Source organism: Phocoena phocoena, chromosome 10 (genome assembly GCF_963924675.1).
Source record: "Phocoena phocoena chromosome 10, mPhoPho1.1, whole genome shotgun sequence".
In the NCBI taxonomy this organism is placed as follows: Eukaryota; Metazoa; Chordata; class Mammalia; order Artiodactyla; family Phocoenidae; genus Phocoena; species Phocoena phocoena.
This window is the reverse complement of record NC_089228.1, coordinates 97,234,870-97,262,634: the sequence shown is the minus strand read 5'-3', so window position 1 is coordinate 97,262,634 and position 27,765 is coordinate 97,234,870. Positions and strand designations below refer to the sequence as shown.

The following is a 27,765-nucleotide window of genomic DNA, read 5'->3' as shown; positions in this document are numbered from 1 at the left end:
TTCCCAGACTTGGGAGTGACAGGCTCAGAGTAATCGCTAGTATCTGTAGAGCAATATTACAACCAGCTGGTATGTTTTCTAAAAAAAATGCAGCATTAGGAGGTGCTTTCTAAGGTGCTTCTTAATTCATGGTTTTCAATGGAATGTATCAGACAAACACCTATGAACGAACATGAACACACAGTCACACACACACACGGACAGGATTCTGTACAGTTTACGTCTTAGATGCTTAGATGTGTACACAGAACCACGCAGGAAAAAAAAAGTTCCCCTAGAGTTCCCTGAATGTCTGAATGTCGTCTAACCCATCAAATGTTAAAATATTTCATTTTCATACAAAATATCTACAAAAATAGATAAGATTTACAAAAACCAGAGAGTATTTCCAGTTTTCCTCAGTAATCCAAGTCAGTCTCTCTTTTGCTGCTCAGAATGTCGCCATCTCCAGCAAAGAGCGCTTGAAGAGCTGCGCGTTCCTGGACAGGTCGGTCACCTGGTGGACCATCTCCTGCAGGGCGGAGGTGCTGGGGTAATGAAGCGCGGCCGTCTTGGTCGCCAACACTATAGTCTTGAGCTGCTCGCAGAGCTGGTTGCTGGAGTTCATCACTTTGTTGCGAACGTCCTGGGCGGCCACCTGCCTCGTCAGCGTGTCTCCGATGAATACCAGTTTGTGGGCGCTGAGGATGACGAACTTGCTGTGCGCCACGAAGATCCGTGGGGGCTGTGCCGAGCTGAGGCAGCTGAAGAGAGCGTCAATGGCGTTGAGGAGGGAGATGTAATGGGTCTCACACTGGTCATAGTAGAAGCACAGCAGCTGCCTGTCCTGAGCGCCCACGCCGCTGCTGGTGCTTGGGAGGCTCTGGGAGGGCTTCCATTTGGAGATGTCGTTCTCCACGGGCTTTGTGATTTCCTGTTCCAACAACTGGAACTGACTCAGCTGCAGGGAAGGAAAAAGCCGAGTTTGTTAAGGATGAGGTGATGTGCTGAGATGGAAATTAACCAGGGCTCGCAGTTAAAGCGCAGGGATCTTCATCCCAGTGTGAGGTGCTTATTAGATGCCAAGACTTGTCCAGTTGCCTGGCTTTCCTAAGCTGTGAACTGTACAGGCTGACAAAGAGGGTCCCTGAGGAATCCTCCAGCTCTGACTTCTGTGACTGGACACGATCGGCCTCTTCTCTCCTCAGGCTGGAAGCCAGCATAGGGTTTGAACCCAGCTCTGTCGCCTACGCCTTTACGAAGGTTAAATGAGTTAATATTTGCAAAGTGCTTAGACTAGTGTTTGGTATAATGGAGACTCTAGGTAAATGTTTATTAAATGTCGAGAGGTGGCCAGGGAAAAGCAAACATAGGGATCTCTTTGTCAAGTCAGTCACTGACGGTTTGCTCCTTCTGGGGGAAAGCCTTTTGTCCCTTCAAGGCACTTAGATAAATGACAATCCATGACCCTTTTCTATTTCTCCTACTCTTTCCAGATTTATAAATGTTATTATCCAGCACTACAGGGTAGACTGCTGCATATAAATACACGTGCACTGTGGAAGAGAACTTCTCTAAGGGCATCTGAACGCAGGCTGTGCATCGGAACGCTTAGCCCCTCGGAGCGGTCGAAAGGAAGGGGCCTCACGCCAGGTCAGACTCAGTGTTCGCTTTCTCCCTTCTCTCCTCACTGCCCCCAGCTGGTGTATTATTTAAACTGCAGTGATAATAATTTCCAGCTATTGCAACAAGTGTCAGGAGAGGCTCTCTTTTACAGGCAAGGACTATCTATCTGTGACCGGAGTTTAGGACTCAGTCTTCTGCCCAGAAACAGGGTTGAGTCTGAGCAGGGTTAACCTCACCCAGCCTCTCCCCTGAGAAGTGCACAGCGAGCTTTCCTTTTCTGTAGACTCTGTTTTCTTCTTAGGAATTACTATGATTTCAACAAGTTCCCCAAAGCCCTGCAGTCTTACTTGGCCAAATGCCAAAGCAAACATAAACAGATACAGGGCAATGCTTCAAGATATTCAGCTTATGCTTTTCCAAATGTGTTCATAAATATATCATCTCATTAGGTCGGAGGGGAGAGGGACTTTCTCATTTTATAGAGAAATAATGGGAAGTTCAGGGAGGTTAAGTGACTTGCCTGAGGTCATATGATACGGTTGGCCAGAAAGCACAGATTAGAACTCTGGTTTTCTGAGTTCAGTGTGCCATTTCATGTCCCTACTTGCCATTTCAGTTCATCCTAAAAGGCCTATAAATCCTCCATCCATTTCTCGTTATTTTTGTGCCCTTGTTATTAGCAATACCCATTATTATTTGCCCCACTCATGCCCAACTTTTGAGTGAAACTGCCTTGCTCAAAGCCCTTAGTAAATGGACTTGGATATATTTTGAAAACACTGGATCCTGCCCTCCTCCCCTTAGACTGGAACAAGAACAGCCAAGCCACAGGCTTGGGGAGAGACAGAGATAGAGATGAGAGAGACAGAGAGACAGAGGGAGATAGATAGATAATGGCCCAGACTCTTTTTTTAAGGAATTTGATAAACCACAGAAGGGGCTGACTATTAGCGAGGAAGCTGAGATGAAAAACTATATATAGGAAAGGCTTTGAGTGTCCAGCTGTGGGTTCTGTAAAGTTACAGGGGAACCAAATGAGTAGATAATCAGAGGAAACTACCGGAAAATAGAGGCCAAGGAAGTCAATTTAGAGAGACACCAAGTTAGTACAGGAAGGAGAGGACACTGACAGTCCTAGTTCCTTCAGACATGGCTGTATCTTCATTTTCTGTTCTCGGATTCTCCTGTTGTGGCTTTACTACAAAACCTGTTTGCTTGGGCCGGCTTGAGTGCGTCTTACTCCTTGAGACCAACCGCCTTAGCCCAATAGTCTTAATATGTTAGATGTACAGGCTTAGCCTGGAAAAACTGTATTTGGACATGGTCCAGGTACACCCTGCTAGATTACCAAGGCCATAGACCTTCTCTTTGTTCTTATACCCTATTATGTGCCTTGGTGCTTGTTTATGCCAAAGTGTACTGGGAGGATCAAAACCATGATCTTTGAAGTTACAGTGTCCTTATTAAGTGGGAAATCTTTTCAATACCAAGTAGTTTTTGTTCTGATCGAACGTACCTGATGATGTTCCAGCTGCATCTTGTTCTGTTTGATGATATTTTCTTTTTCCAAGAGCTCCTTCTGTTGCCTCTCAAACTCCTCCTTACCCTGTTATTTTCCAACATAAAGAAAACATGACGTCACCACTAGGATTTGCTTATGCTAACAATTTCATTGACAAACACGTGAATACTCTTCCATTTTCCGCTGCCTTGGCAATTTCCCGCATGCCCAGTTAGGCCCTGTGAACCCCAGGCAGGGCTTCTCGGCCAGACTTCAGAGTCACTGTGTGGATGAGAACTGAAAACTAAAACCCATTTGCATGTGGGGTGCCATGCTCTCCGCTCCACTTTACCATTTTTGGAGGGCTGACCACGGCCCCCTTCAAACCTCCTTAAGCGGTACTTTTTCTCAGGGCTCTTTTCTAATAGATTATATGCAAACCCATAAACCCCCTAACGGGGGTCTAAACGTGGTCCACATGGTATTTCTAGTTTCTTTCAATCATCTACAGCTCTGCACCAAATTAGCATTTTCCAAGAGGCAGAGTTGGACAACCAGCCAGGTCAATGTTTAATGCCTCAGTCTGCTCTCTCCCCATACTTCTTTTCAGCACAAGGTGTGGCTCTGCTCTCCCCTCCCCAGTTGTAGGCAAAGGAACTGTGTGTAATAATCTCAGGATACTTCGCGGCTGTCAGTCAGATGAAAAGAATGGCAGAATAAGATAGTAAAGCAAATTCTAAATAATGGATCTTGTAGAATGTTTTAATCCCCCGAAGGGAAAGCTGTCAGGACCCTGAGTCAACCTGGTGGAATTTCCACCTGGAGGACGCAGACTGTGACGGCCCGATTTCCCTATGCCGTTAAGTTCTAGGTCAATTGGCAAATGCCCAGTGCTCTTCAAGGTCAGCCTATGGTGGGGTTAAGTTTCTCTGTGAGTAATTCTACACACATACACATACACAGTATAGAGCTGAAGGGACCTTAGAAATTCAGAGGTTTGCAAATCTTTTTCCTTAACCGTGAAACACCCCTCGCCCTACTTTTTTTTTTTCAAATAAAGTATCGTGCAGAACCGTATCATGAAATGCAAACAGAAGTGGAGCTGGCATGTCTGTTTGCGGCCCGCTAACCTACTTGGGGAGTCCCTCCTGCTTGCCTGAGGCATATCCATCAGATCTAATCCAGCCCTGCGCTCCATTCATTCTGCAAAGGAGGCAGTGAGATGAGGTTACAAAAGTTGGTGACACAGTGTCACGGAAAAGTCTAGAGGACTCAGGACTCTCAGGCCAGTCTTCTTCCTACTGGACAACATTGCCTCCAACGTGTGAACCATTCGTCGTGTTTCTGAACATTAATCTTGGTCTGGGCTCTGGTAGTCTAGCTACCAGCCTTACAGGCATTAGCCCCAGGCCCCTGCCTGTGAGTGTAGGTGCCTTAGGAGTCTGGTTCTTTACCTGGAGGTGGACATAGTCGTAATCATCCATCCAGCTCCGTTCAGAGCCGTCACTGCTGCTACAGTCAGGGGGCTGGTCCTTGCCCAGGCTTGGGGGCAGCGGCTTGTTGAGGGCTGGAGCCTTGTGGTCCCCGGGATGCAGCCGCTGTACCTGGGAGCCGGCGTGTGGGCACTCCGCGGAGTTCGTGATGCTCTCAGGCCCGCTCTTCCCGTGCAGGCTGCCAGGGCCCGGCTTGAAGAGGGCCTCCGCGTTGGTGTTGATGGTCGTGGTCAGCTGCTTGGCATCGTCTGGCACCGTCTTTGCCACCATCACGAACCGGTCCAGGTCATCCCATTTGTTTTGGGGCTTGTTGACGGCCAGAACATTCAGGGACCAGCTGCACTCGTTTAAGTCATGGCTGGTCTGGCTCAGGATCTGATGGGAGTCCTCCAGCCTCTGGAGCTCCCGCTTCATCTTGTTGTGGAGGGGGGGCTCCGGCAGGCAGGAGGCGTTGGCCGTGGCCCCCTTGGCGAAGTGCAGGTAGTCCCTCAGGGCCAGCTCCACCCTGTCCACGGCGGCGCGGACCTCGTTGACGTGTCGCTCCATGTACCCGTAGCCCCGCCAGTCGGTGGTGACCAGCGCCATCAGGCCTGAGACGCCCATCTCCAGGGCCTGCTGCAGCCGGTGGAGCCTCTCGATGGCCGTGTCTGGATCCAGGAGGAGCCTTCTGTCCTGGGACGGGGAGGCAGACAGCGAAGATTCCTTCGAGGTGGTGGAGGACGTGGACATGGTGCTGCCGGTGCTGGAGAAGGACAGCCGGTTGATGCCGTCCACCACGTCCTGGGAGCCCTTGGCGTCCGGCGGGTTGCGCAGCGGCACGTCGTAAACCCCGTCTCTCTCTTCGAGGTTTGCTTTCCCGCCGGTTTCTGCTGGCGGTGCCAGAAACTGGACCCCCCGGGGGACGTCGTAGGCGTCGTTCTGGGAGCCCCCGGGCTGGCGCAGCTGCGGCGCCGGGTGCCTCAGGGAAATGCTTTGGTGTCTCCGTGGCGCCAGCTCCGCTGCAGCGTCGCCATTATATTTAGCGTGAAGGTCCTTCCCCAGCGGCTTGGTGCCGGCTGGGGGGATGTCATAAACGCCCTCGGGTCTGCCGTCGGGCCGGCCGGCGTGTCTCATCGGAGGGGGGAAGTCGTATTCTTTCTCCCTAAGCCCGGCCTCATCTCTGCAGGCCGGAGGTGGAATGGCGTATCCCTGAAAAGCAAGTGGAGAGCGAAGCTGTTATTCGCTCAGTTGGCTCACGTGACGGTGCGGAACCTGAGCGGTACATCGGGATGAGGGCCAGGTGCTGCCTCCCTCTCGCTCGCCCTCCAGCCCTAAGCGTCTCCCTGCCCTCAGCTCCCCCGCCCTTTGACAAGTGCATCCTTCCCTGGCCTCCACGCTGCCCTGCGTGGACCCCCCCCCGCCTGCGCTGCTCTCCCGGGCCTGCACTGCCGAGCACCTCCTGGGCCTCCTTCCTCAGCTGCTGCAGGCTGGGAGGGCAGGTGGCGCATTAGCGGCCCCGGCCAGGCGTCAGGAGGCCTAGGGCCTCTCCCGGACCTGTCAGCCGTGTGCTGCCCAGTAAGCCGCTTCCGTGTTCTGAGACACGGTGCCCTCACCTGCAGAATCAGGATAACAGTACTTCCTGGGCAGAATGAGTCCAATGCGTTAACCCGTACATGTACGGCCCGAGAAAGCTGTGACACCCTATATAAACGTGAGATATATGAGATACAGCAGTCGCTTGCCAAACGGAATTGATTACTTTACCTTCTTATTGGCTCTCCTTACCGACTCCCCATTTTTTTAGTGTGGGCCCCTAAATATGGAATTCCTAGAATTATCTTTATTGCCGGTTCTTCCTCCCTCCCCCCTTCTCTTCCCTCCCTGTACTCTCTTCCAAAGGCTAGCTTCTCCTCTTTGGTTTGTGTATCCCAGCACACACGCACGCACACACACACGTTTTTGGCTGCTCTGTAGTAGCTCACTTACCCCTTTGGTAGGAGGGATGTCATAGACCCCTTGAGGTTTTATCTCTCCCACTGGAACTGAGAACACGGGGCCTTTCACAGACGACGGTGGGATGTCGTACACCTGAAGAGAGACACCCCACCAGAGTTACCCAGCACGGAAATGGCTTATCCTTGTCATTTTTTACGTACTAAGCTTTTAATGACGGATTTATTTACCAGGTTATGTGTTCCCTTGCTCTTCGGCTGAATTCTGTGTAATAAAGGGTTGATAGAATGTTTCTTTTTCAATTTTGTGTTCTTTGACTTAGACTGAATATACAAGTGATCTTAGGTAAACTGCCTACACTGTCTGTATTTTAAATTGTAGCTTAAATTTTACCCTGGCTGATAAATTGATAAGCAATAAGAGCTTTGTTAGATCAAAGCCTCGATTCCCTACTAAAGCGAAGCCAGCAAACATACCTTAAAACATTGGCTAAAATGGCCCCTGGATAGACAGCCTAAATAAAGGGTCACATGACATGTACATATTTTGTGAACTTCCCTTTCCTCTGCAGCCCTGAAGCAAAGCCGCCCTCTTCCCCAGTGACCACATTTCTGGTACGCACCCCGTGAGCGGTCTGGGAAGGAGGGACATCATAGACGTCCTTTTGGTATCTGGATGGGTACTCGTACACATAGCCATGGCCCGTCCTCATCGGCGTGATCACCTGTGGACAGGAAGACACGGGGGTAAAATTCCAAGCCGAGTCCTGAGGGCATCTCCTAGCCTCCTAATCAGACACTCCACCCTCATCTTTCACCCAACTAAAAAGAAAGAAAGAAAAAAAAACCCACAACACACACACACACACACAAAGAAAGGGAAGAGACAAAAGGAAGGAGACAACGGTAAACTTTGAAATCCCTCTTGAATCCCAGTGAAGAACCATTCCCTGAAATACCTCTGTCCCCATTCCTCATGGTAACAAAATCACCTCAAAGTTAGTCAGATAAAGTCTGAATTCCCAAAAGGTACTTGAAAGGAGAATCGTGTTTGAATTATGAAAGTCCTAGATCAACCCTTTGGAGCATCAAAAGCACAGCATTTAAAAAAAAAAAAAAGGCTCTGAAACTATTTGTAAATAGAGTTCAGCCACTTAAAATTCCTCTCATACCTCCCCCAGGAAGCCTCTTCATCTGACGTTATTATGATTATAACTAAAATTCCATAGGCCACTGGAGTACTTTTATGAAGGTTCACACAGCGCTACCCTTAGAAGCCTCCAGGAGCTTTCATTTTAACGAATGAAACACATGAAATACTGAGTCTGGGAGCCGACCAGGAAGAGAGTTGAGGTCTAATCATTTTCCCATTTCCACCGGGGAAGCAAACATCCAGACGGTACCTACGTCCAAGTGATGTCAGAAGTCAAGTACACTCATCACAGCTCGAGCACCTGGCACCAAATGTCAATGAAACAAATCTCACCCGACAGGCTCGCATTTTCATATCTACACACTTCATTGTGTCCTAAGCACAGGTAGAGAAACGACTGGAACTTAAACTCCTCTGAAAATATATTTAATCCCCCCAAAGCTTCTAAACGACTAGGGTCTTGTTTCTGCCTAACCCCCGTCCCCCGAATGCTAACAGCACCCACCTAAGTATTGCTCGTGACATTTGTGAGAACAGACACTGCAAATTAGGAAGAGTTTGTTGTTCCCTAAGAAACCATCATCTTTTATCCTTTCTCTAATGTGAAAACTCTGGCGTCAGGCTGCCTTCAAAACTATGCAAAAAATGCTCATATCCATCTTACCCCGAAATGGGTGGAACTCAGCCAAATGCACCAATGCCCTTCTCCCTGGGGGCTCTAAATGCCCGGGTTCAATTTGCTTTTAGATCCCTGGTGCTTGTAGCTGATTATGGCTTGCAATGAAGGTAAAAGAGATTAGTATGCAGCCACCATCCCATCCAATCTCTCCACTGCCTCGGGTTTGAAAAAGGAATCTCTTGCTTTAAGGTTTGTTGGCATGCAACATACAGAACCACTTTACAAAGTGGCTACTGTGCCGTGCAGAGCAAAGCTTCCTTTTTAAAGCAGGCTGCTCTTCGCTCAAGAAAGATACACTGTGTTCCCAATGCCCTTCTATAATTTTTTTCTTCACTCGCTATTGTCCAGGAGAGAAGTGAAGCATCTTCTCTTGGTCTATCTCATCAGCTCCTCTATTTATAGCTCTCTGTTTTGGCTGTTTAATAAAACCTGCTCACAGCGCAGCTTTTGTTCAGTCTACAAGTTTCTAAGAGTGGATTCTATCCAAGGCTGCCAAGTTAGTAATAACACTAATGGAAAACCAAGGCTGGTTATGCTGAAGGCCAGCAGACGGGTTTCATCTTTAGTTTAAAAAAGGGAGCGGGGCTGGGAGATAGATGGGGTGGTGCTAGTATCTGAAAATAGCGCTTGGTGACATGTAAACATAAGGCACAACCTCAAGAAGGCGGGTCGCCAGCAAGGCTCTGCCCTGCCTTTGCAGATCGTCCCTGGCAGGGAGCATTAATGCTTCCCAGCATTTAAGGTCTCACTTCCTGACAAATGTCACAGAACCCCCCGCGTGCTCTCTCTTTCTCATTTAGAGGATGCCTGTGGTCATCTGGTTTTTTAAAAACTTTGCATTCCAAACCAGTCATTTTCCTTGTTTATGCATTAAAAGAAACAGATGGTGAAAAACCACAGGGGGAAAAAGCCAACAAAATACAACCTTCCCCGATGCCAGCATCCTGATGTTACTATCCAATTCGCATCGGTCCACAAATGGCGTGGAAATGGGACCGGGGCTGTGCATCTGGTCAGACACAGGCAGGGCACAGAGTGAGCCCCTTTGTGACGCCCCAGAGAACAAGAGGAGCTGGACGTCCTCTACTTTTGGACCTTCTCCAACTCACCCCATTGCTTGGGTCACTTTCATGCCAATTGTGTGTTCTCTCCTCAGAGGAAAGTGCTGACTGTTCTGAACCTTACAAAGTGTCCAGTTTTGTGGTTCATAAGGCCTTTTCTTCCTGCTTCACACAGTCCACAAAAACCTTCCTACTTTCCCAGGATTACTGAACCTCAGCCTATGAGGAACACCAAGGTCTAGCTAAGGGGATGTACCTTTGGGAAGAAATCTCCTGGGCATTTGCACGTAATTGCTACACAAAGGGCATCTTAGAAACGAATTTTCTCAATGAAATCAAGTCAGGTTTTTCATTTCCTTTTTTCCTCCATTTGTTTTTCTTTCCTGCATTCCTTTCATTCTGCGTATTTATTTATAGTTATGAGGGCTTAGCCTTAGGAATTACCAAACTGACCTCTTAGCTCTTTAGCGTTGCCACAAAGGGGGCTGAACCGTGGGCTCCCCAGGGCTCTATGACCGACTACTTTCCTGGTTGCCCTGCAGAGGATGTGCATTGTCCAAATATGGATTTTCTGTCCAGATGAGGGATCCAACCTTCCTTGGACGTTAGTATACTGTTCTTGTCAACTAATGGAAGAGTCTGAAGGTGGACACTTTGAGAGAGAAGAGCTATGAAGCAGAGAAGGGCAGACTATAGACGTTTAGAAAGGAAGAGTCCACGGACTAAATCTCGGAGGCTGGACCCTGGCAGGGGAGGATCTAAAGCCTGGAGACTGGGGTCACGTTAGCTCTCTACCAATTCCGCTTTAGAAAAAAACAAACAAACATGACTTACCCCCCCCCCCCCGCCCCCCCCCCCCCCCACACTTTGATTCACACCATTTTGAGCCTCAGATTCTGGGCAGCACGAGCTTTTTAGAGATGCTGTTAAGACTTCTGAGTCTCATAATTTTGAGAGCCGTGCATGCTGAAGTTTGAAAAGGGAGTCTGTGTCTGGGGTAGCAGCGAGGGCTAGGGAACACTGAAAACCATCAGGTGTGAGAGTCAGTGGGCTGGGACAGAGCCCTGAGGTCTGTCATTCGTGTCTCCACATTCAGTTGGCTTGAGTTTGCACCTGTAGCAGAGCCAGGGCCTTACGCTTAGATGCCTGTGGGCTGAGCAGGCTGGGTGAAGGGAGAGATAAGCCGGGATCCTGTGTTGGGGGCACAGAATTCATACTTTTTTTTTTTTTTCATACTCTTTTGAAAGGTGGCAGCCAGTCCTCAGCTCCAGCCAACCACCATCCTGAAAAAATACTCCCTGTGTTGCCAGATCTTTCCAATTTTCATGAGAGGTCAGAGGGAGGTTCCTTAAAAAACTAAAAATAGATTTACCATATGACCCAGCAATCCCACTACTGGGCATATACTCAGAGAAAACTGTAATTCAAAAAGACACATGCACCCCAATGTTCATTGCAGCACTATTCACAATAGCCAGGTCATGGAAGCAACCTAAATGCCCATCGACAGACAAATGGATAAAGAAGATGTGGCACATATATACAATGGAATATTACTCAGCCATAAAAAGGAACGAAATTGGGTCATTTGTAGAGATGTGGATGGATCTAGAGCCTGTCATACACAGTGAAGTAAGTCAGCAAGAGAAAAACAAATATCGTGTATTAATGCATATATGTGGAAGCTAGAAAAATGGTACAGATGAACTGGTTTGCAGGGCAGAAATAGAGACACAGATGTAGAGAAGAAACGTATGGACACCAAGGGGGGATACTGGAGGTGGGGGGGTAGTGAGATGAATTGGGAGATTGGCATTGACATGTATACACTAATATGTATAAAATAGATAGCTAATAAGAACCTGCTGTGTAAAAAATAAATAAAATTTAAATGATTAAAGAAAAAGAAATCTGGATTTTTATGTGATATCTGATTTTGGAAATTGGCTCAAATATTTCAAACAGCATCTTGGCCAAACGACACGTCTCTGGCCCCGAGGGTGCCCAGTCCTTGCTTTCATCTGTGTATTTCTTCCTTCCTCCGAGGGCAGGACCTGAAAGCTCTTCACCAGTTCAGTGCTTTGGCAAGACTGAACCACTCCATTTTTCATAGGTGCCCTGCGTGCCACACCTCTGCGTCTTCACTCACACTGTGTCTTTGTCCAAGATGCTCATCTTTCTTCCCTCACGTGCAAACTTCATTCAATTTTCGGAACCAACCTGAGTGCCTCTCTCCCACAAAGCCTTTCTCAGACAGATACAATATCTGCGTCCTTGGAACCTTCCACGTGTGCATATACATCTCTAACACTGCTTAACCCTTGAGGTTTCACTGTTTCAGGCCATCTCTTCTCTTCGCATTGTGGAGACAGAGACCATTTCTCCTCCATTTGTATGTAAACAGCAGGGCCTAGCACAGTGCCTTGAATATAGTAGATCTTGGATAAACGTATTGACTGAATATATTAATGAACTAAAGGAAAACTCAAGGCTTTTCTTAAGCAAACTGGTGTGGATCTGGAGAGGACACTAAACAGGTCTGCCTGTAGAGGATGAGGTTGGTTTCCAGGTAAGTCAGCTCTAGGATGAGCGGGGCCCATGGGATAAGGGACATGTCTTATCAGCCATGCATGGTAGTGCTGGGCAAGTGGGGTGGCCAAGAAAGCAGGATGAATGTTAGGTAAAGTTGAGAAATCAGACACCATGGAAGAATTATCACCTGTACCACTATCTGGTGCAAACCACGGTTGGATGGCGGCCAAGAAGGGCCACTAGATGGTTTCCTTTTCCCCAGTCTAGTGCTTGCATGTGACCCAAACACCTGCGTTCTTCTCAGCCACAAGCCAGAAACATATGGGGGAGTTTTACAAAAAGAAATGAAAACTAACTCTGCTTTTTACCTTAACATCAGAAAAAAAAAAAATACAAAAGAAAGGAACAGGAGTCATGCTTTCTCTAGTTCTGAAAATATGCGACAGGCCCGTGTTGCATGAAGTCTTCTACCAAAGGCCAAGGCCACATTGGGTCTTTGGCTCATTGAAAGGATTAGGTCTCATGAGGGGAGTGATTGAGATCGTAAGCTGGACCCAGGCAGAGCTGGATCTAGATCCTTGCTCTACCACTTAGTAGCTGTGACGACATGACCAAGGTATTTCCTGGCCTGTCTCCTCATTAGTAAAACAGAATTAATAATACTTAGAGGCTATTAGGAGTACTAGATGAGACCAAGTACATAAAGTACCTGGCAAAGCATAAACCCGTAGGCCTCAGCTATTTTTATCATAATTGTTACCTAGGTTAAGCAGATTTTACTTTTGGGCTTAAACTGTGGACTAGGTAATTCAGATCAATCACCCTAATGAAGACGGCTTTAAAAAAGTGAGGAGAATATATGAAAAATCTTCTTGATAACATCAAAAGTTAAAAGATAGTAAAGGATTACCAGGTCAAAACTGAAAAGTGGAGAAGGAATTCATAGAGGGAAGCCCAAATTTTGAGGCTGCTTTTTCTCTGGTGGCATTTGCTGATCTAAAACAGGTCTGAGGGGCTACATTGTGTTTTTTCAGCTTCTATGGGGGAAGGGAAACATTGGACTCTAGGGCTCACCAAGGTAGGGACCCTGATAACCAACCCGCAGTTTGGGTTGGGACCCTAAGAGCCGCATGCGAAAGTAAGGAGTAGCTGGAAGTGAACCTACCCTTGTACAGGCTAAAGCTAGGTTTTACGTCATCAGGCTTGGCAAGGACATCTCAAAGCCTGAAATCAGATTTATGTGTGTCTGTGAGGCTGGCAGAGCAGGTGAAATCCTCTCTGGATTTTTACTCTCTCTGAACAGCTTTACAGGCCTTGTATTATTTCTACAAATATTTTTTAAAAACCACAGATGTCCAACACACAATCAAAGATAACTAGGAATTCGGGAGACAAGGCAACAGAAACAAGAACAAAACAGCCCATTCCTGCTTCCTTCCAAATAGGATGAGGATGTTTCTGTCTTGGTGATCACAGATCTCAAGGCTGTTTGCTTTCAACATGTTTCATGATTAAACCGTAGGAGAATACAAAATTTAATCATTCCTAGATTTAAGTCATGGAAAAAGAAACTAATCTTCACAAATGTATACAGTGTTCCCAGTGAGGTCTATGAGGCAATGGGAATTTCAGATTAAAGTGGTACATGACAGGAGACTTTTGCCCTTGGTGATCATCAGTGTATTTACTTGGGTTACTATTTTACTCTGGTCATATCAGTGTTGCCGTTGTCACAGTTATCACCATAACAGCACAAGACACACCAGTGGAAAACCCCAGGAGAAAACGTGCTTTATAATCTGAGAGATAAAGATATTTATCCAAGAGAAAGACAGCAAAGTCCCAAACCTAAGAGACTTTATTGAATTTCTCCTCTGCATTTCTTTTCAGTGGAAGAGCACATGCTGGGTCTGTCAAGAGGATCTCACCAAGAAGTAGGACGCATACCCATGAGGAATGTCTAGAAGCAAAACACTTTCTATAAAGACAACTTCTGTTCACATGGTATCACTTGTCCCAAGGTCTCAGCAAGTCTACTTGGGGGCGCTGCTTCCCTTGGGCATCTAGTTTGCCTCCTTAAAGCTGAGCTGGTGGGAGCCTGGGATGGGGCATAGCAGAAACAGAGGCCCTGTGGTTAGGAGAGCTTCAGCAAGATGCCGTCCATTCAGGGGTGCGCCGGGGGAAGTGGGAAGGGAGCAGGCTGTACCATTCAGGAAGGCAGATCCTCCTTGCCCACCCACCGACCCTGTGAAAGCCGATTAATAGGGTCTCAGGTCCCACCATGTTCTGTGCTCCCTTGTACGAGCCCTACTGCTCACATACTTATCACAAACTCTCATTTCTCTCCTCCAACGCTCGCCCCTGTTTTGACTCTTTCCCTCCTTCCGTGCTATCAGCAACCCGAAAGAAGAACAAAACAGTAAAAAGGATGCAGAAAAATCCTCCTGTTTGACTGAAAGAATTGGGTAGAGTGGATGAGACCAAGATGGGATGGGGAGAAGCACAGGGAACTTCGGCGGCATTGGTCCTGTTCTAGTGTATCACTATTATTCTTCATAGTTCTACGTTGGATGTATGTACATATCAAAAAAAAATTCAAAATCATAAAAACAGAATTTTTTTATAATTTTAACAAAAATTTTAAAAGTAATATGAAATCCCACTTAGAGGGGTATAGGGAGGAGTCTTTTGTCACTCTTTTAAGTTTCTGTATCCCACGATTTAATTGTGTCTAAGTCTCTACAATCCAAAGCAACATTAGGAATGGTGTGAATTACACCATGCTTTGCTTCTGATATCTAGATAATGCCTCGATAATGGCCCAGTGGAGTTTTACCCACGGATCCAGCAGAGCAGGAATGTGTGTAACCAGCTCCTGGTGTTCTGCCCTAAGGCCTAGCCAAGAACTGGGCAGCCCAGGTGGTGCTCAGGAAATGTAATGGGTAACTGTCGAGAAGTTAAAAAGTGCCACTGTGCCATAATGATTACGGTACAGATTTATACCCTCGCCATTAACAGCACCTAAGATCATCTGAACTCGAAAGCAGGCCTCACTGATGAGCAGCCGTCTTTTGCATTTTTCTAGACGTATGTGGAAAGTAAAATTACATTGCTTCCTGTCTTTCTTTAATTCCTTGACACCTAGTTTTATTTATACTATCTCTGGGACCTATACATTAACAGGAGTATTTTGATTTCTAAAACTCGCTGTTGGAAAGGACTTATTTCACTTAAATGCCCCTAAAAAGCATTAACAGAGCCACCACAGTATTTATTTGATCTTATAGTAACTTCTTTGTCTTAAAGCCCATGAACTGTGTGACTTTCCCTTTAAAGAAAACCCGAGGAAAAGAGACATCAGAATTATCAGTGGCTGCTCATTAGAACTTGGATCCCGTTTTCAGAAACTGCAAAGTTATGGAGGTTTGTCTGTTTAAAATCCAAGATTACTTGTTGCTTTTCTCTGACTGGATTTATTAATTCTCTATAAATTCTTTCTGCCCCACTTGGGTGTAGCAGTGAGCTCATTTATTTACTTGTTATAGCAACAATATAATGAAAACTGAGTCCGGCCTTTAAAATACACCCTCATGGGCCCCGTGCACCGTTAACCCTTCCTACTGCTTCTCTCGTGCTCATCAAGATTTCTCCCCCTGTATTTTGGGAGGTGATTTACTTTCCCTCAAAGACATTTTGATGTCTGATTTTATGCTAGAATGTAGCCTTTTGCTAGCCACGTCTAAATCACAGCCAGGCTCTTTTTTTCAAATGAGTCACAACTGAAAGCTCAGAGGTGGAATGGCGCTCTTGGGTCCGGGCGGCAAACCACTCCATACAAACAGTGCCCCAATTGTCAGGCCTCCAGCATGTCTCCCCTGCTGCTTTCAGGAAGCTCTTTGTGTAGCAAGTGCTAAAGCAATATTTAGTTATGGAGTGACCAAGCGCCAAAGAGCAGCTAGAAGCGTTTAAACATGAAAGAACATGACGGGAAATGACTCCTGGGTTCTGCAAGTGTTTGAGGTGTTTCTCTGGACGAAGCAGAATACAGTCCGGGACAGAGACGGGCACAGCACAGCACAGCCATTTTTTTATAACTCATGGACCGAAATGTTCTTTGAGTGAAAACTATAAAAGCCACGAGCATTTTGGTTCTTTTTTTGTCCAAATAAATTCAAGAAACCACTAAGCACTAAATCTAGATTTTTGAATTGGATTTTAGAGAGGTGCCCACAGACAGCCCTAAAGGGATGCGATTATGGAAAGAGGAAAGGGATCAGAATTTCTGCACCCAGATGCCTATGGGTATCGTCTCCTCCTAAATAGGGACAGGAAAGACGCTGTGACTTAACTGGGAGACACGACACGACGGAGGATGGAGCAAACAGCTCACATGGCAGAACTTGGTGCCAGCTCTGAACGGCGCTGACCCAAGGCTGCAGCAGGGCTGTCGCTTCAAGAGGCATCAGACCCATCAAGGGTCTCACCCAAGGCGAGAGGGTGAAACAGAGGAAAATGGGCAGAAAACGAGTTCCAGGATGACACACTTTCTTAGCTCTTGGTAACAAAGCAGGGAGGAGAGTTCTTAACCGGACGCTCCCCGGAAGGGTTCTCATGTATGGGACCAAGTCCGCAAACTCTGCGGCCCCCCCGCTCAGCACCCCCGACCCCCCTCTCCCGTGCTCCTGCCTGCTCCTTGCTTTCTAAGACATGGTTCTATCCTCTAAAGGAGACTGCGGTTTCCAGATAGAAAGGTGGACAGGATCCTAAAGGAAGGTAAAAGAAGGATATGCCAAAACGTAGGGGTCAACTGAAATTTACATCAACGCCTGAGTGTCTTTTCTTCTTTCTTAAGAATCTTGAGGCCAAGTCATTTTACTAAACTTTTCAAGTGACTCTGGGAAAGAATCAGATAAGGATGTCTGGGTCATAAAATTTTAGCCAAGACCATTAAGCGATAATCCAACCCTACTCTCCATTTCACAGTTGAGGGGACTAAAGTTCAGAGGTCATTCAGCTCGATGGCCACAGGGGTGTGAAGGAGCACCTCGGTTAGCGGGGTCCAGCAGCCCATCAGGGCCCCCCCTTCCAGTGCCACGTTGGCTACACGGTGTTTATAGGCTACACAGTGAGACAGATTAACTTCACAAGTAAATACTTCTCTAACTTCACAAATAAATACTCCTAAAGAAAGTCACTTCCTTATTTGAGAAACAAAACTTGAAATCTGGGTATCTTATATTTTGGGGGCGTCCCTTTCACACTGGCAAGCCAGTTCTGGGAGATCTGACTGTATCTGGTTAAATGAAGTTATTCACTTGGAGCAATGTGAAGTCGTTTGAAAAGACGGTGTTTCCAATGGCAGAGAAAGCCAACGTAGCAGTACGTTGGTACCACAGTCTTTACAGCACCTTGATGACCCACTCAGGCCTTCTGAGGGTCAGCCTGCCCTGGAGCGAGTGACTGCAGCCGGGTGGCGGGCACCTCCTTGCTCGTTAACTCAGACTCCTTGAGCGTTGAGGCTGCGCTCTGGATCTGAGGTGGGAGCCTCTGGCAGTGCCTTTCATTCTTCCTGACCAACAGGATGCTTTTTAGCACACAGGGTTCTGGAGAGCTGGAATTGCTCATGAAGCGTTTAAATATGCCCTCTTATTTTAGGGCTTGGCGACATCAACCATTAGCTGGGACGTAAAAGTCATTAGCTTCAGAGTCAGACAGACGTGGGCTCAAATATCAATCCTGCCTCTTCCTAGAGGTATGTCCCTCAGCAAGTTCACTTCTCAGACCTCAGATTCCTCCCCTGTAAAGTGGAGGCTGTGACGAACACCTAATGAGACCATTGGGACGGTTGGATGAGATTATGCACGTAACGCCCCTAAGGTGCAACCAAGCTCAAAGGCACCTGCAAGTCACCCCACTTTAGATCTAAAACGATTCTTAAAAGAAGTGAGTAGCTTAATAACACGCTGAAACGTGAAAACGCTTAACTATTCTGAGAAATAACTGGTTTAAGCACACCATGCTTTAAGAAAAGCAAGTATTATAAAAATTATTCAGATAAATCCGATGTGATTATGGCCTTGCCAAGGGATTTGTTTTGGCTTCAAAATTTGATCGACTGTGGGGTCCCTTTAAAGATGGGACTCCTTGGTGCCGTCACACGTTGCTGGAATCACAGCTTTGAAGGGAGACGTACACGTCCCGAGTGAGTCGCACCTGCGCCCCTTAGACAGGAGCAGGGTGCCTCTCTGGACGGGGACCTGGACAACAAGGCTCACGGCACAGCTATTTAAGAAGGCGCCCAGCTCTGCATTTTGCACAAGGGACTCAGACAAGTCTGCTTGTAAAAACGCGTTCAACCAATAGTCAGTTTTACTGTCAAATCACCAAAATTCCGTATTCTTTTCTCCCCCTCACAAATAGAGCATCATCTACTGAGCCAGCCAACATACTACGTGTGATGCTGACCTAGTCTCTCCGATAAGCACAGTCACTTAGCGTGAAATCACTCGGGAAGGAAGGAAGATTACCTCTGTTTGCTTCATCGTGAGTTTGTAAGAAGTTACTAAATCGTTGCATGATCTATGAGTTTTATAAGCAATTGCCACCAAGTTTGAAGGCCTCGGCATTGACCAAACAAAAAAGACCTTTGTTCACTTCTAGGGAGGTGTTAACGGTTTGCTCATTCCACTGGCATGGGTGACTTAACTGGGAAGAGATACTTTTCCTTTTTAAAGTGAGGTCATAGAGCCCTTGAAATGCTCAAGGACCTTGAATTTTGTGTAAGATTTCAATTTTATCTTGACTCTTGAGGGTGGAGATTTTAGGTGAACAATCACTTCTTTGCATACACTAAAAAGCCACCGTACTGAGGGAAAAAATTCATTTAAATCAGGATTTTCTTTATATAGGAATGCATAATTCTGGAACAGGGTCATATTTTATTGAGTTTATAAGCGAAGAAACTGGAGGTACCCTCTGCCCTGTCAAACTCTGATTCTCCCCAGTATTTTTGAGGGTGTGTATGATTTTGTGTGTGTGTGTGTGTGTGTGTGTAGGAAGGGAACAAAGGAATGTGAGGTGAAGTCAGAGTTTATCTTCTCTGGGAGCTTTCATTTCCTCTTAATCTATTTTTACTTGTTGGTAGACAAATCATACTGCTAACATATAGCTGTTGGTTTGCTGGTACGTTGAGTGTTGTTCTGGGCAACCAGATTTCGCAATGCTTCACATCCCAATAAGGGAAGTCCTCAGTTCCCTAACCAATGGCTTTGGGTGTGTGTGTGCCCGCATGTGTGTGTAATTTATGATGACTCAGTGTCTAAGAAGGCACAAACATTGTAGCATAAACTATTTATGGTTCTTATATTACCTTTCAAGGAATGGGCCTGGAAGACCTGATTAAAATCTTTGAATCATTTCCTGCCAATATTCGGCTATGTCTCACCTTGGAAGGTAGAAAGGTCTTTAAAGATGATGTCATGGGGTTTGGATAAATCTTACTGTTATTTGAGTTTACTGAGTGCCACCCCCAAAGCAGTACTTGCCCAGTCCATCATACACACTATAAATGTGGGCCATTAAAGTTTTAATAAGCCTGTGTGCTCCCTTGAGATTAAGTGAAATTACCACATATTTTGGGACCACAGAGGCAGGAGAAACTGTTGGGGTGCAGAGAAAGCTTCACAGAGGAGATGAACATTGAAATGGGTTTTAAAGTATGAATAGGAGTTCACAGGTAGCACAGATGAGGAAAGGCAGTAGATACATAATAGCATAGGTAAAGGAAGCACTGTTCCTCAGTGGGAAAAGTGTGGTTCTCCTTTTTAGAGGACTACAGACGTGTTAACTAATCTTGTTGTCTAAATTTGGCAAAATGCATAAAAGTTAGGCCCTCAGAAAAGTTGAACGTGACATCATGCTTTGGATGCTCATTTGTTGTGAACAGAGAGTTAACATTTCAGAAAACAGATGGTGACACTCTCCAAGACCCTTCTGGGGGAAAATGACCATGTAATATCTGACATATGTCATAACAGACTAATGAGCTGGACACGGGATTTGACTCGTGTGTGATTGTGAAGGGGTGATAAGATCAGAACCACTTTTCAGCTTATTTAAAGGTCAACTCAAATTAAATGCTTCGTTTCTCACTTCTGCCTGTGCATTCACTCGTTATCTGCGTGCTGATGGTTTACTGTGAGCTTGGCCTATAGCAGTAAAGAGACAACCATGGCCTCTGCCTGCCTTAATGGAATTCATAATTTAGCCCCAAACTGATCTTCAGAAGGATACAAAGCAAATCTAATTCCACCAGTTAGAATAAAAGCGACATGTCCAAAGAATAATCAGAGAAACACACGTAATTCCCTGTGAAGGTCAGGCACAAAGTGGATCAAGTCAGGTGGCAGGTTTTGATCTTTGAAGGAGAGAAATTAAGCTCTTTTAGACCTTTGTAGACCTTATGCTTTTGATGTTTGGGTCTAAATCGTCCCCTCCAAACCACAGTCCCATATTAACTACAATTTTGCCTTTAAAAAATCGAGGACACTTCTTAAAAATATAATTCAGCTTTTCAAATTATTGGACTATGAGTAATTCATTTAATTTAGAAATGCCTGTGAGTTCTTGGCAATCACAGGCATATTTAGAAGTCTTTGCGAAGAGAGAAAAATCTAACCTACAAATTGTTTTCACATGTAATGAAACAGTTATGACATCGAAATGTGACAGTTAATGAGGTTGACGTTGTCTTGTTTCCTGCACGTCTGTCTAAACGTTTATTAATTTCTATTTTGAAGTTTTCGTGTTTCATATTTCGGAGCCAAGACTTTTTATTCAGTGCTCCAACGTTCTCGTAGACCTCCGGCATTCTGCCCACAATGCCTAATGGATAAAACGGCCCTGCACACAAAACCCAGAGTGAAAAAGACCAATGAAATTAAGTCAAGGTGTCAGTGTATATGGTTTCCAGAAAACTTTGAGAGTTCTTTCCACCCTGTACAAAATTTCTGGAGAACCAAAGAGGGAGCCGCACACTCAAAGAGAACAGCATATATGTTAGCAATAAGGTAGTTGCGTATTCAGTGCAGAGTATGAAACACAAACAGGGCTGATCAGTTCAAAATAAACTCTGAGAAAGGAAAGAAAATCAAAGCAAGGGGCACTAATTTTTTTTAAGCCCCTGCTTTGCGAAACTCTGTTCCAGGTCCTTTCCATACAGTGCTTCACTGAGTTCTCACAGCAACCCTAGGAGATAGTTATGATATCCCCATTCGACAGATGAGGAAACTGGTCTAAAGAAGTTCAGTAACTTGCCAAGGGATTAACAGCTACGAAAGAAACAGAACCAGGAGTCGCCCTCACCCCAGAGCCCAGGCTCCTCTCACAATCCTCATGCTGTCTTCTTGTTTCAGGAAAGGGTGGAGATTATATGATTTTTCTTTCTCTCTCTAACCACTGATTTAATAAGCGATGAATCTCATTTTACGTGGATAGGATGCAAGAAGGTGGGTGGGGGCTGGAGTTTCCCAGACAGCAAAGTTGGAGTGATAGAAGGCAGAATTCACTGTCTTTTTTTTTCCTATGTGATTCATTAGTAGAAAAAACTGTGGTGGATAAAACTTCTGAAGCCTGCAGTCTGTAGCAACATCAAGGGAATCTTTAACTGTGGAAAGTCCCGAATCACAGATTGGCACATATCCAACCCCCTTCATGGCCCTGTAACAATGCTTCTCAAAGTGCAGTCCTGGACCACCTCCCCCAGAACTATCCCAGGAGCTTACTAAAATGCAGATTCCCCAGCCCTGGGGCTAGACTCTGGGGGGGGGCCTGGGAATCTGCATCTCAACTCACCTTCTCTAGCTCTCTGGGTGATTCTTACGTTCCCTAAGATTTTAGAACCACACTTTAGTGATTCAGAACAAGATTCTACTGCATCCTCTTTCTCTCCTTTAATAGCTTTTAAGGACTCTGACGTAAGCCACCAGGAATGTCCAGTTCTGGGTTCACCATCATTTTACAGATGGGAAATTAAAAGAGAAAAACGGGTATGGGGCTATTTACTAAGTCAGCAAAACTACTACAATGAGAACTCGAAACAAACCCTGCCGGATTCCCCGCCCCCCCCCCCCCCCCCCCCCCCCCCCCCGTACCGAGATTAACTCTTGGAGCCTTGCCTTAAGTCATTAGTACGATTCTAACCCATTGAGAAGGTCTTGGGTCAGAAACGTCACCGAGGGAGATGTTGATGGAAGTTTTTAAAGCAGCTGTTTTTACTCAGAAGGTTAAAATCACCTGTTAGCAGCCAAGCCATCTCCACTACAAAGGAAGGAAGGAAGGAGGGAAGGAGGGAAGAAAGAAAGGGGGAGAGAGAAAGAAAGCAAAAACAGGGGGTGGGAGAGAGAGAGAAAAGAAGGAAAGAAGGAAGAGAGGGAGAGGAAAGGAAAGGGTACACCCACTCCCATGGGGCGTGAGCCAATGGTCCAGTGGACAGGATGGAGGCGGCAGCCTGAGGACCAGTGGCACTAAGGTGACTCAGGGCGAGGTCAGGTGTCCTAGAGAACACGGTGTTTGTCAGGGAAGAGCCAGGACCGTCCGTCCCCTCCTGCCTCACCACGTTACCACCTCAGACCCCGACTGCTCGAAGCGCAGCACTCGGGGCACTGCCTACCCCTGAGCTCTGGTCAAGCCTCCCCCAGGTCTGTGGCATCCCCTGGGAGGGCTGGCAGAGTGCCTTTCCGGAAGCTGGCTTCCCCCTACAGGAACCACCTACCTCTTGCTAAACATAAAACCTTCCACTGATTTTAGAATTAAAAACAAAAACAAAAACACTGAGTTCAAGTGCCCGATAGTAACCCCGGCACTCCAACCTCTATCGAAGGGAAGGTGTGTCAAACTCTCTCCCCTCTAAATGGATCAAGGGTCCAGGAACAAACCTGAAGTACAGTTATAGCAAATGACATGGCTAGAAGTCCAAAGTTTTAGACTTTTCAGACTTGGAACTAAAAAGGTAGAGTCTAAAGAGAAAAACATGTCACCTTCCTGCCAAAATAAACTGTGATGAAAGCTCAGACCCCACCACCTTTCAGCCAAGCATTTCCCGTGCTGGCCTCCCCTGTCTGCCTCACACCAGCTCCGATGAGGGAGGGCTATCTTTAAGATGTACACAGCAGGGCTACGAATGAGAGAAGTTATTTATTTATAGTCACACCTTTCAACTGTTCTTTTTCCCTCTGGAGACAGAGGCCTGGTTTGACTCTCCCTTTGAATCTAAAATCCCTGGGGTGAGAAGGACTTTGAAAGGTCACGGGCGCAGTCTATGACCCCCAGACAGGGATCATTGTCCCAGGCAATACAAGTCGGAAAACTGTAACTTCTTGAGGAATTCCTCCTAACGTTTATACACTCAGCTTATGTAACACCTGTGCTCTTGAGCAGCGTTTTGTAAAACACACGTTTTGTATAAAAGGTGATTTGAAAATACATTCGTGGCTTTGTTATTTAAGGAATCCAACAGTAAATGACCCCCTCCTTTATTTTTTCCAACAGAGGATTCCATTATCATGCAAATAGATACTCCATAATCTACTTGGGACTGTAAATTCAAATGCTGTATTAGGTTTTCGCAAGGCAGGGCACATGTATACGTCATGTTCTAAGCATCAACAGCTCTTTCTGGCGTCCAACTGCATCTTTCCTCTTGTGATTCAGGGATCTTTTCTTGTTCTGTTAAATTAGTCCCTTCTTAATACCAAACCTCCCTGGACCCATCGCAGGCCCTTGGAATTTGCCAGCAAACTGAAGAGAAAAGCCTTCCCCTGCGGTGCTCCCAGGAGCGTCACCTTTGTGCTGGCTACTACCCTCCACAAGTTCACCGGTATTATTTTCTTCACAGCACGATTTCCCCACCTGACATGTCTCCTTACTACAGCGTAAGCATCATGGAGGCCAGATTCACTCTTGAATTCATCACCGTATCACAGGCATTGAAAATATACTTGATGCTTGAAATTAAATCGATTTTCTACTTATCTCAAATTGTTAGGGCAGTGAAAAATGTGGTGCCTTGTACCACTCAAGGGAGAAAGAGAAAAGACTGGAAACTGAGTGCAGAGTCCAGGTCTGAAAGCAGGTCTATCAGAAATTTGGAGAGAAACACTTGACAATGCACTGTGACCTGGCACGGCTCGGGAACTCATGATGGTGATGGATCAACAGCACCTGGCACAGGGTGGGCGTTCAAGAAGGTTTTGCTGACCAATGAATGGAAAAATAATACTCAAACTAGGGTATTTAGATATTCTTACTTCTTGGAAGATATACTTACTACTTTGATGTACTTCTTGGAAGCTTCAAGTTCTTATTTTAGGAGCGCAAACACACACACACACACGCTTTGAGTACAGTGGAAAAAATTAAGAACAAAAATCCAGTCTGTTGTTCACTCACCTTTTTACTTAAGTGGGGACCATTAGCCCCTGCAATGCCTCTCTGCACTGATGGTGGGACTTGATACACATCTTGTTCCTGGGTACCATGGCCAGTGGGTACTTGGTAAATTCCCTGATTTTGGTAGGAAGGTGGCACTTGGTAGATGGTGTCTCGAGGGGCGCCCTGGAGGTTTGGCATTTGATAGAGCTTCTGTTGGCCAAAGGGCTGGTGCATCAGTCCAGAAGTAGGCGGGTCCTGACTGGAGGAGGTCTCCTGCACGGGGCCAATCAGAAGCTTCACCCGGTTGCCCGGGACAATGCCTTGCCGACCGTGTAAGGAGCAGAGCCACCATCCTTCCAGTCCTCCTGTGTTCTGCTCTATGACAGTCAGGATGTCTCCCTTGCGAAAGGCCAGCTCCTCAGCACACTCTGGGACGTTGTCGTATAAGGCCCTTGCCATAAGATTCTAGGAAGGAAAGAACAGAGGGAATCCACATTAGAATAGCAGCTCAGTCCCTTTAACACCTAAAGCCCGTGCTCTTCCTGGAGAGAAGAGAAGAATCTGAACAATAGCCTGTAAGGAGAAAAACAGATGGTGCAGACAGAAGACAGATCCATACATACTGCGTCTGCCACCAATGACATCAGACCACCTCCTTGGAAAAGCTCAGCATGCCACAGAGCGCTTTCTTCCAGCAGTACAAGCTGTGCCCAGGGAGTTACGAGTAGCATGGCTAAGGGTTAGAGAACGGTTCATTCTACAAAACATTTCTCTTCCTTTCTTAAACCCGGTCGAAGGAATAAAATATTCCAAGATATTCAGATGTACTACAACAGACATCTCTTATTTTGTTAATATATTGGAGGTAAAATAAGTCAAAGAAAATCCCCAACAAGCAGCACAAGTGGCATTGATATTCAGTGTTAAAATGGAAACAGAGGTACACGGATCTCTGACTCGGCAGGGCGTAAAAATTCTTATTCTCAGTTGATCAAGAGGTCATTGGATACGTGGAGAATCTACAAGCAAGCGATCTTTCCACGCAAAGCAAGCGTGGAGTGTAGTGTGATGGTAAGTCTACATCTCCAGATTTGATCGCGGGGAGCTACAAAGAAGTTACCCCGCGTAGGTAGATAGATACCATCGCTTCCTCTTTGGTCTTTTATTCCTACCTTTCCCGAGGGCCCCTCCTCACCCTGCCATTTTATTTCCTACTTCTTGAATCTCACCATTCACATCGGAAAGGCTCTGCTTTCCCCTTTCATGGGCCCCAAACACTTTCTTTCTTTGTGTGAAGGCCTGTCTGGCACTTTCAGTACTAAGCAGACAGCCAAAGTAGGCATTCAGCAGAGAGCGGGCAGGCAGTACATGCTGACATTCTTGGAAGCCTTTCAAAGGCTCCAAAGATTTCATTTCTTGGCATCAGTCACATTTCGCAGCACGATGGCAGCCATCACCCCATGCCTGCTCCTTCCCAGCACACAGAGGAGTCGGGGAATGTTGTAAATTCATAGCAAGCCGTCAGAAGACTCAAAGTGATCTCTCTAGTGCTTCGCTAGAAAGTTGGGACACACTAGGTGTCACTGTGACGATGATCACTTGTGGGGAGGAGACCACTGATTGGCCGGACTGTGTTGCGACTACACATTCGTGGCACTTGGGGCTGTTGTTGTTTGGACTTCTGCCCCCTGTTTTCTTCTCTAAAAATGTGGATTCGATCTTTCAGCTTCATGCTTTGCATTCCTTTACCACTGACATCCGTTAATCATCTCCCCCTGTAATCCGCCCCGTAACCGCGGGTCTTGCACCGTGGGCTGGTTCTCTGCTGTGGAGGCGCTGTGCCGTGGGAGGGTCTGCCCCCAGTCAGCAGCTGGGGGGCTCCTACTTTTACTGTTAACCACAGTCCTCTTAGGCAGTGAGGAAAGGAGATGAAGCCCTAGAGCTCAGTGCCCAGGAATCCTGGTGATGCTCTTTAAGAATAAGGTTGAAGTCCTTGTTCTTGACAGTTTTCTGATCCAGGAAGTCTATGATGTGTACAGGTGAGCAGTAAGGGAAGCTAAAGGGATACTGAGGGCTTTGGGTTCCAGGTGAATGTTTTACTTAGTATCTATATTCTAGGAAGCTCTGTGTTCCTTTTAACAATTAAAAGTCCACATACTGAAAGATAAAACCATACAGCACCGTATCCTGGTTTGAGGAACCATTTAAGGATGTGTCCTAATCCTAAAATCTCTTGTTTCTCTTCTTCCATTGTTTGGGTGTCCCGTTATTGAAAGAAAAGTCATCGAGTTGAAGAAGACAAGATGCTGGTCCTTTGTACCTAAATGATCAGAAGGAAATTACTCCACCCAAGTTGTACTGTGATGATAGAGCAGGAGGTGAGCTGACGGCTCTGGTCTCCACCCCTTTCTCTGGGGCCCATTCAACAACTGGGAATGGCTGGCAAGGAGGCCCTGTGGTGAAGTCAGAAGTGATAGGGGTGGGACCAGTCCTATGGGAGCCGAGGGTGGAGAGCTGTGCGATTACACTGGCTACCAAGAAGGGAAAGAAAAGAAACAGAAAACAGTAGAAGGTGAAGGACCACAGACCTCATCAGTATACATGAACTCCAGGCATTCGGAGTTGGGTCACGTCCACGGAGCTCCATCAAGCAATGAAGTAGAGCCCCAGACCACGCCCGACTCGAAGCAGATAGAAATCCCTGTACGAAGGCTGCTCTGGATGGTCTTCGTCTCCTGTTCCAGTGACCTTCCCACCACCAGCTAAGCAGCAACCTGTTTCCAGACAGGCCTCCAGAGCTGCTTCTCCAGGAAAACCTGGAGAGCCTCTTGTGGATGCACAAGATGATCACAAGGTGATTTCTGACTAGCTGTCCCCCACCCCCCCCCCGCCCACCACTCCCAGAGATTGGGATTCAGAGAGCTTGGCAGCCGCTAGTGGAAGCACCCGGTGCCAGCTTGACACCTCACATGCTGAGAGTTATTCTCAGCCTCGGGTGAATGGGAATAAGTTATTTAATATCTGTGCCAGCTACAGGGAGCCAATGTCTACAGCCAGCCACTCTCCCACACAGGAGGTTACGGCTCCTGAGACCTTCAGAGAACACCTGGACCTGACCTCCCTGTTTTACAGATGAGGAAACAGATCTGGGGCGGGGGGCGGTTTATCATCTGCCCAAGGCCACACCGGTGGAGTCAGAGATGGAAGAGAACTGTGGTCTCCTGGCTCAGTTCTCTTTCCAGAGCTCTAAGCCACCTTAGCTCTACTACACAATGTCCTCCTAACTGGGCTCCATCCCATTTTACGGTAAAGCTCTGAAGGTGACCATTCCTTTTGTCATGTCTACGGAATAAATCAGTTCCTGGGGTTTGGGGTCCTGGC

At 46.5% G+C, this 27,765-nt stretch overlaps 1 protein-coding gene across 1 annotated transcript; it reads right to left on the bottom strand.

Annotated features, from left to right (window-relative positions):
* Positions 1-430: 430 nt before the first annotated feature.
* On the bottom strand, positions 431-25,327 carry NEDD9 (neural precursor cell expressed, developmentally down-regulated 9). The gene is made up of 6 exons (XM_065885670.1): positions 24,403-25,327; positions 7,154-7,255; positions 6,565-6,666; positions 4,561-5,787; positions 3,122-3,211; positions 431-940 (listed from the first exon to the last, which is right to left on the bottom strand). Exons 1-6 carry the CDS (start codon positions 24,841-24,843, stop codon positions 431-433), a joined length of 2,472 nt encoding a protein of 823 aa, XP_065741742.1. The 5' UTR covers positions 24,844-25,327.
* Between the last annotated feature and the right edge of the window lie 2,438 nt (positions 25,328-27,765).

Bases quoted from the DNA above. Each gene is read 5' to 3' on its own strand.
- NEDD9 (XM_065885670.1), bottom strand. From the start codon at position 24,843: ATGGCAAGGGCCTTATACGACAACGTCCCAGAGTGTGCTGAGGAGCTG. The intron at 6,667-7,153 runs GTGCGTACCAGA...GTCTCTCTTCAG, and splicing joins CTTCCCAGACCGCTCACGGG to GTGTACGACATCCCACCGTC. The intron at 3,212-4,560 runs GTAAAGAACCAG...GGAAAATAACAG, and splicing joins ACGACTATGTCCACCTCCAG to GGTAAGGAGGAGTTTGAGAG.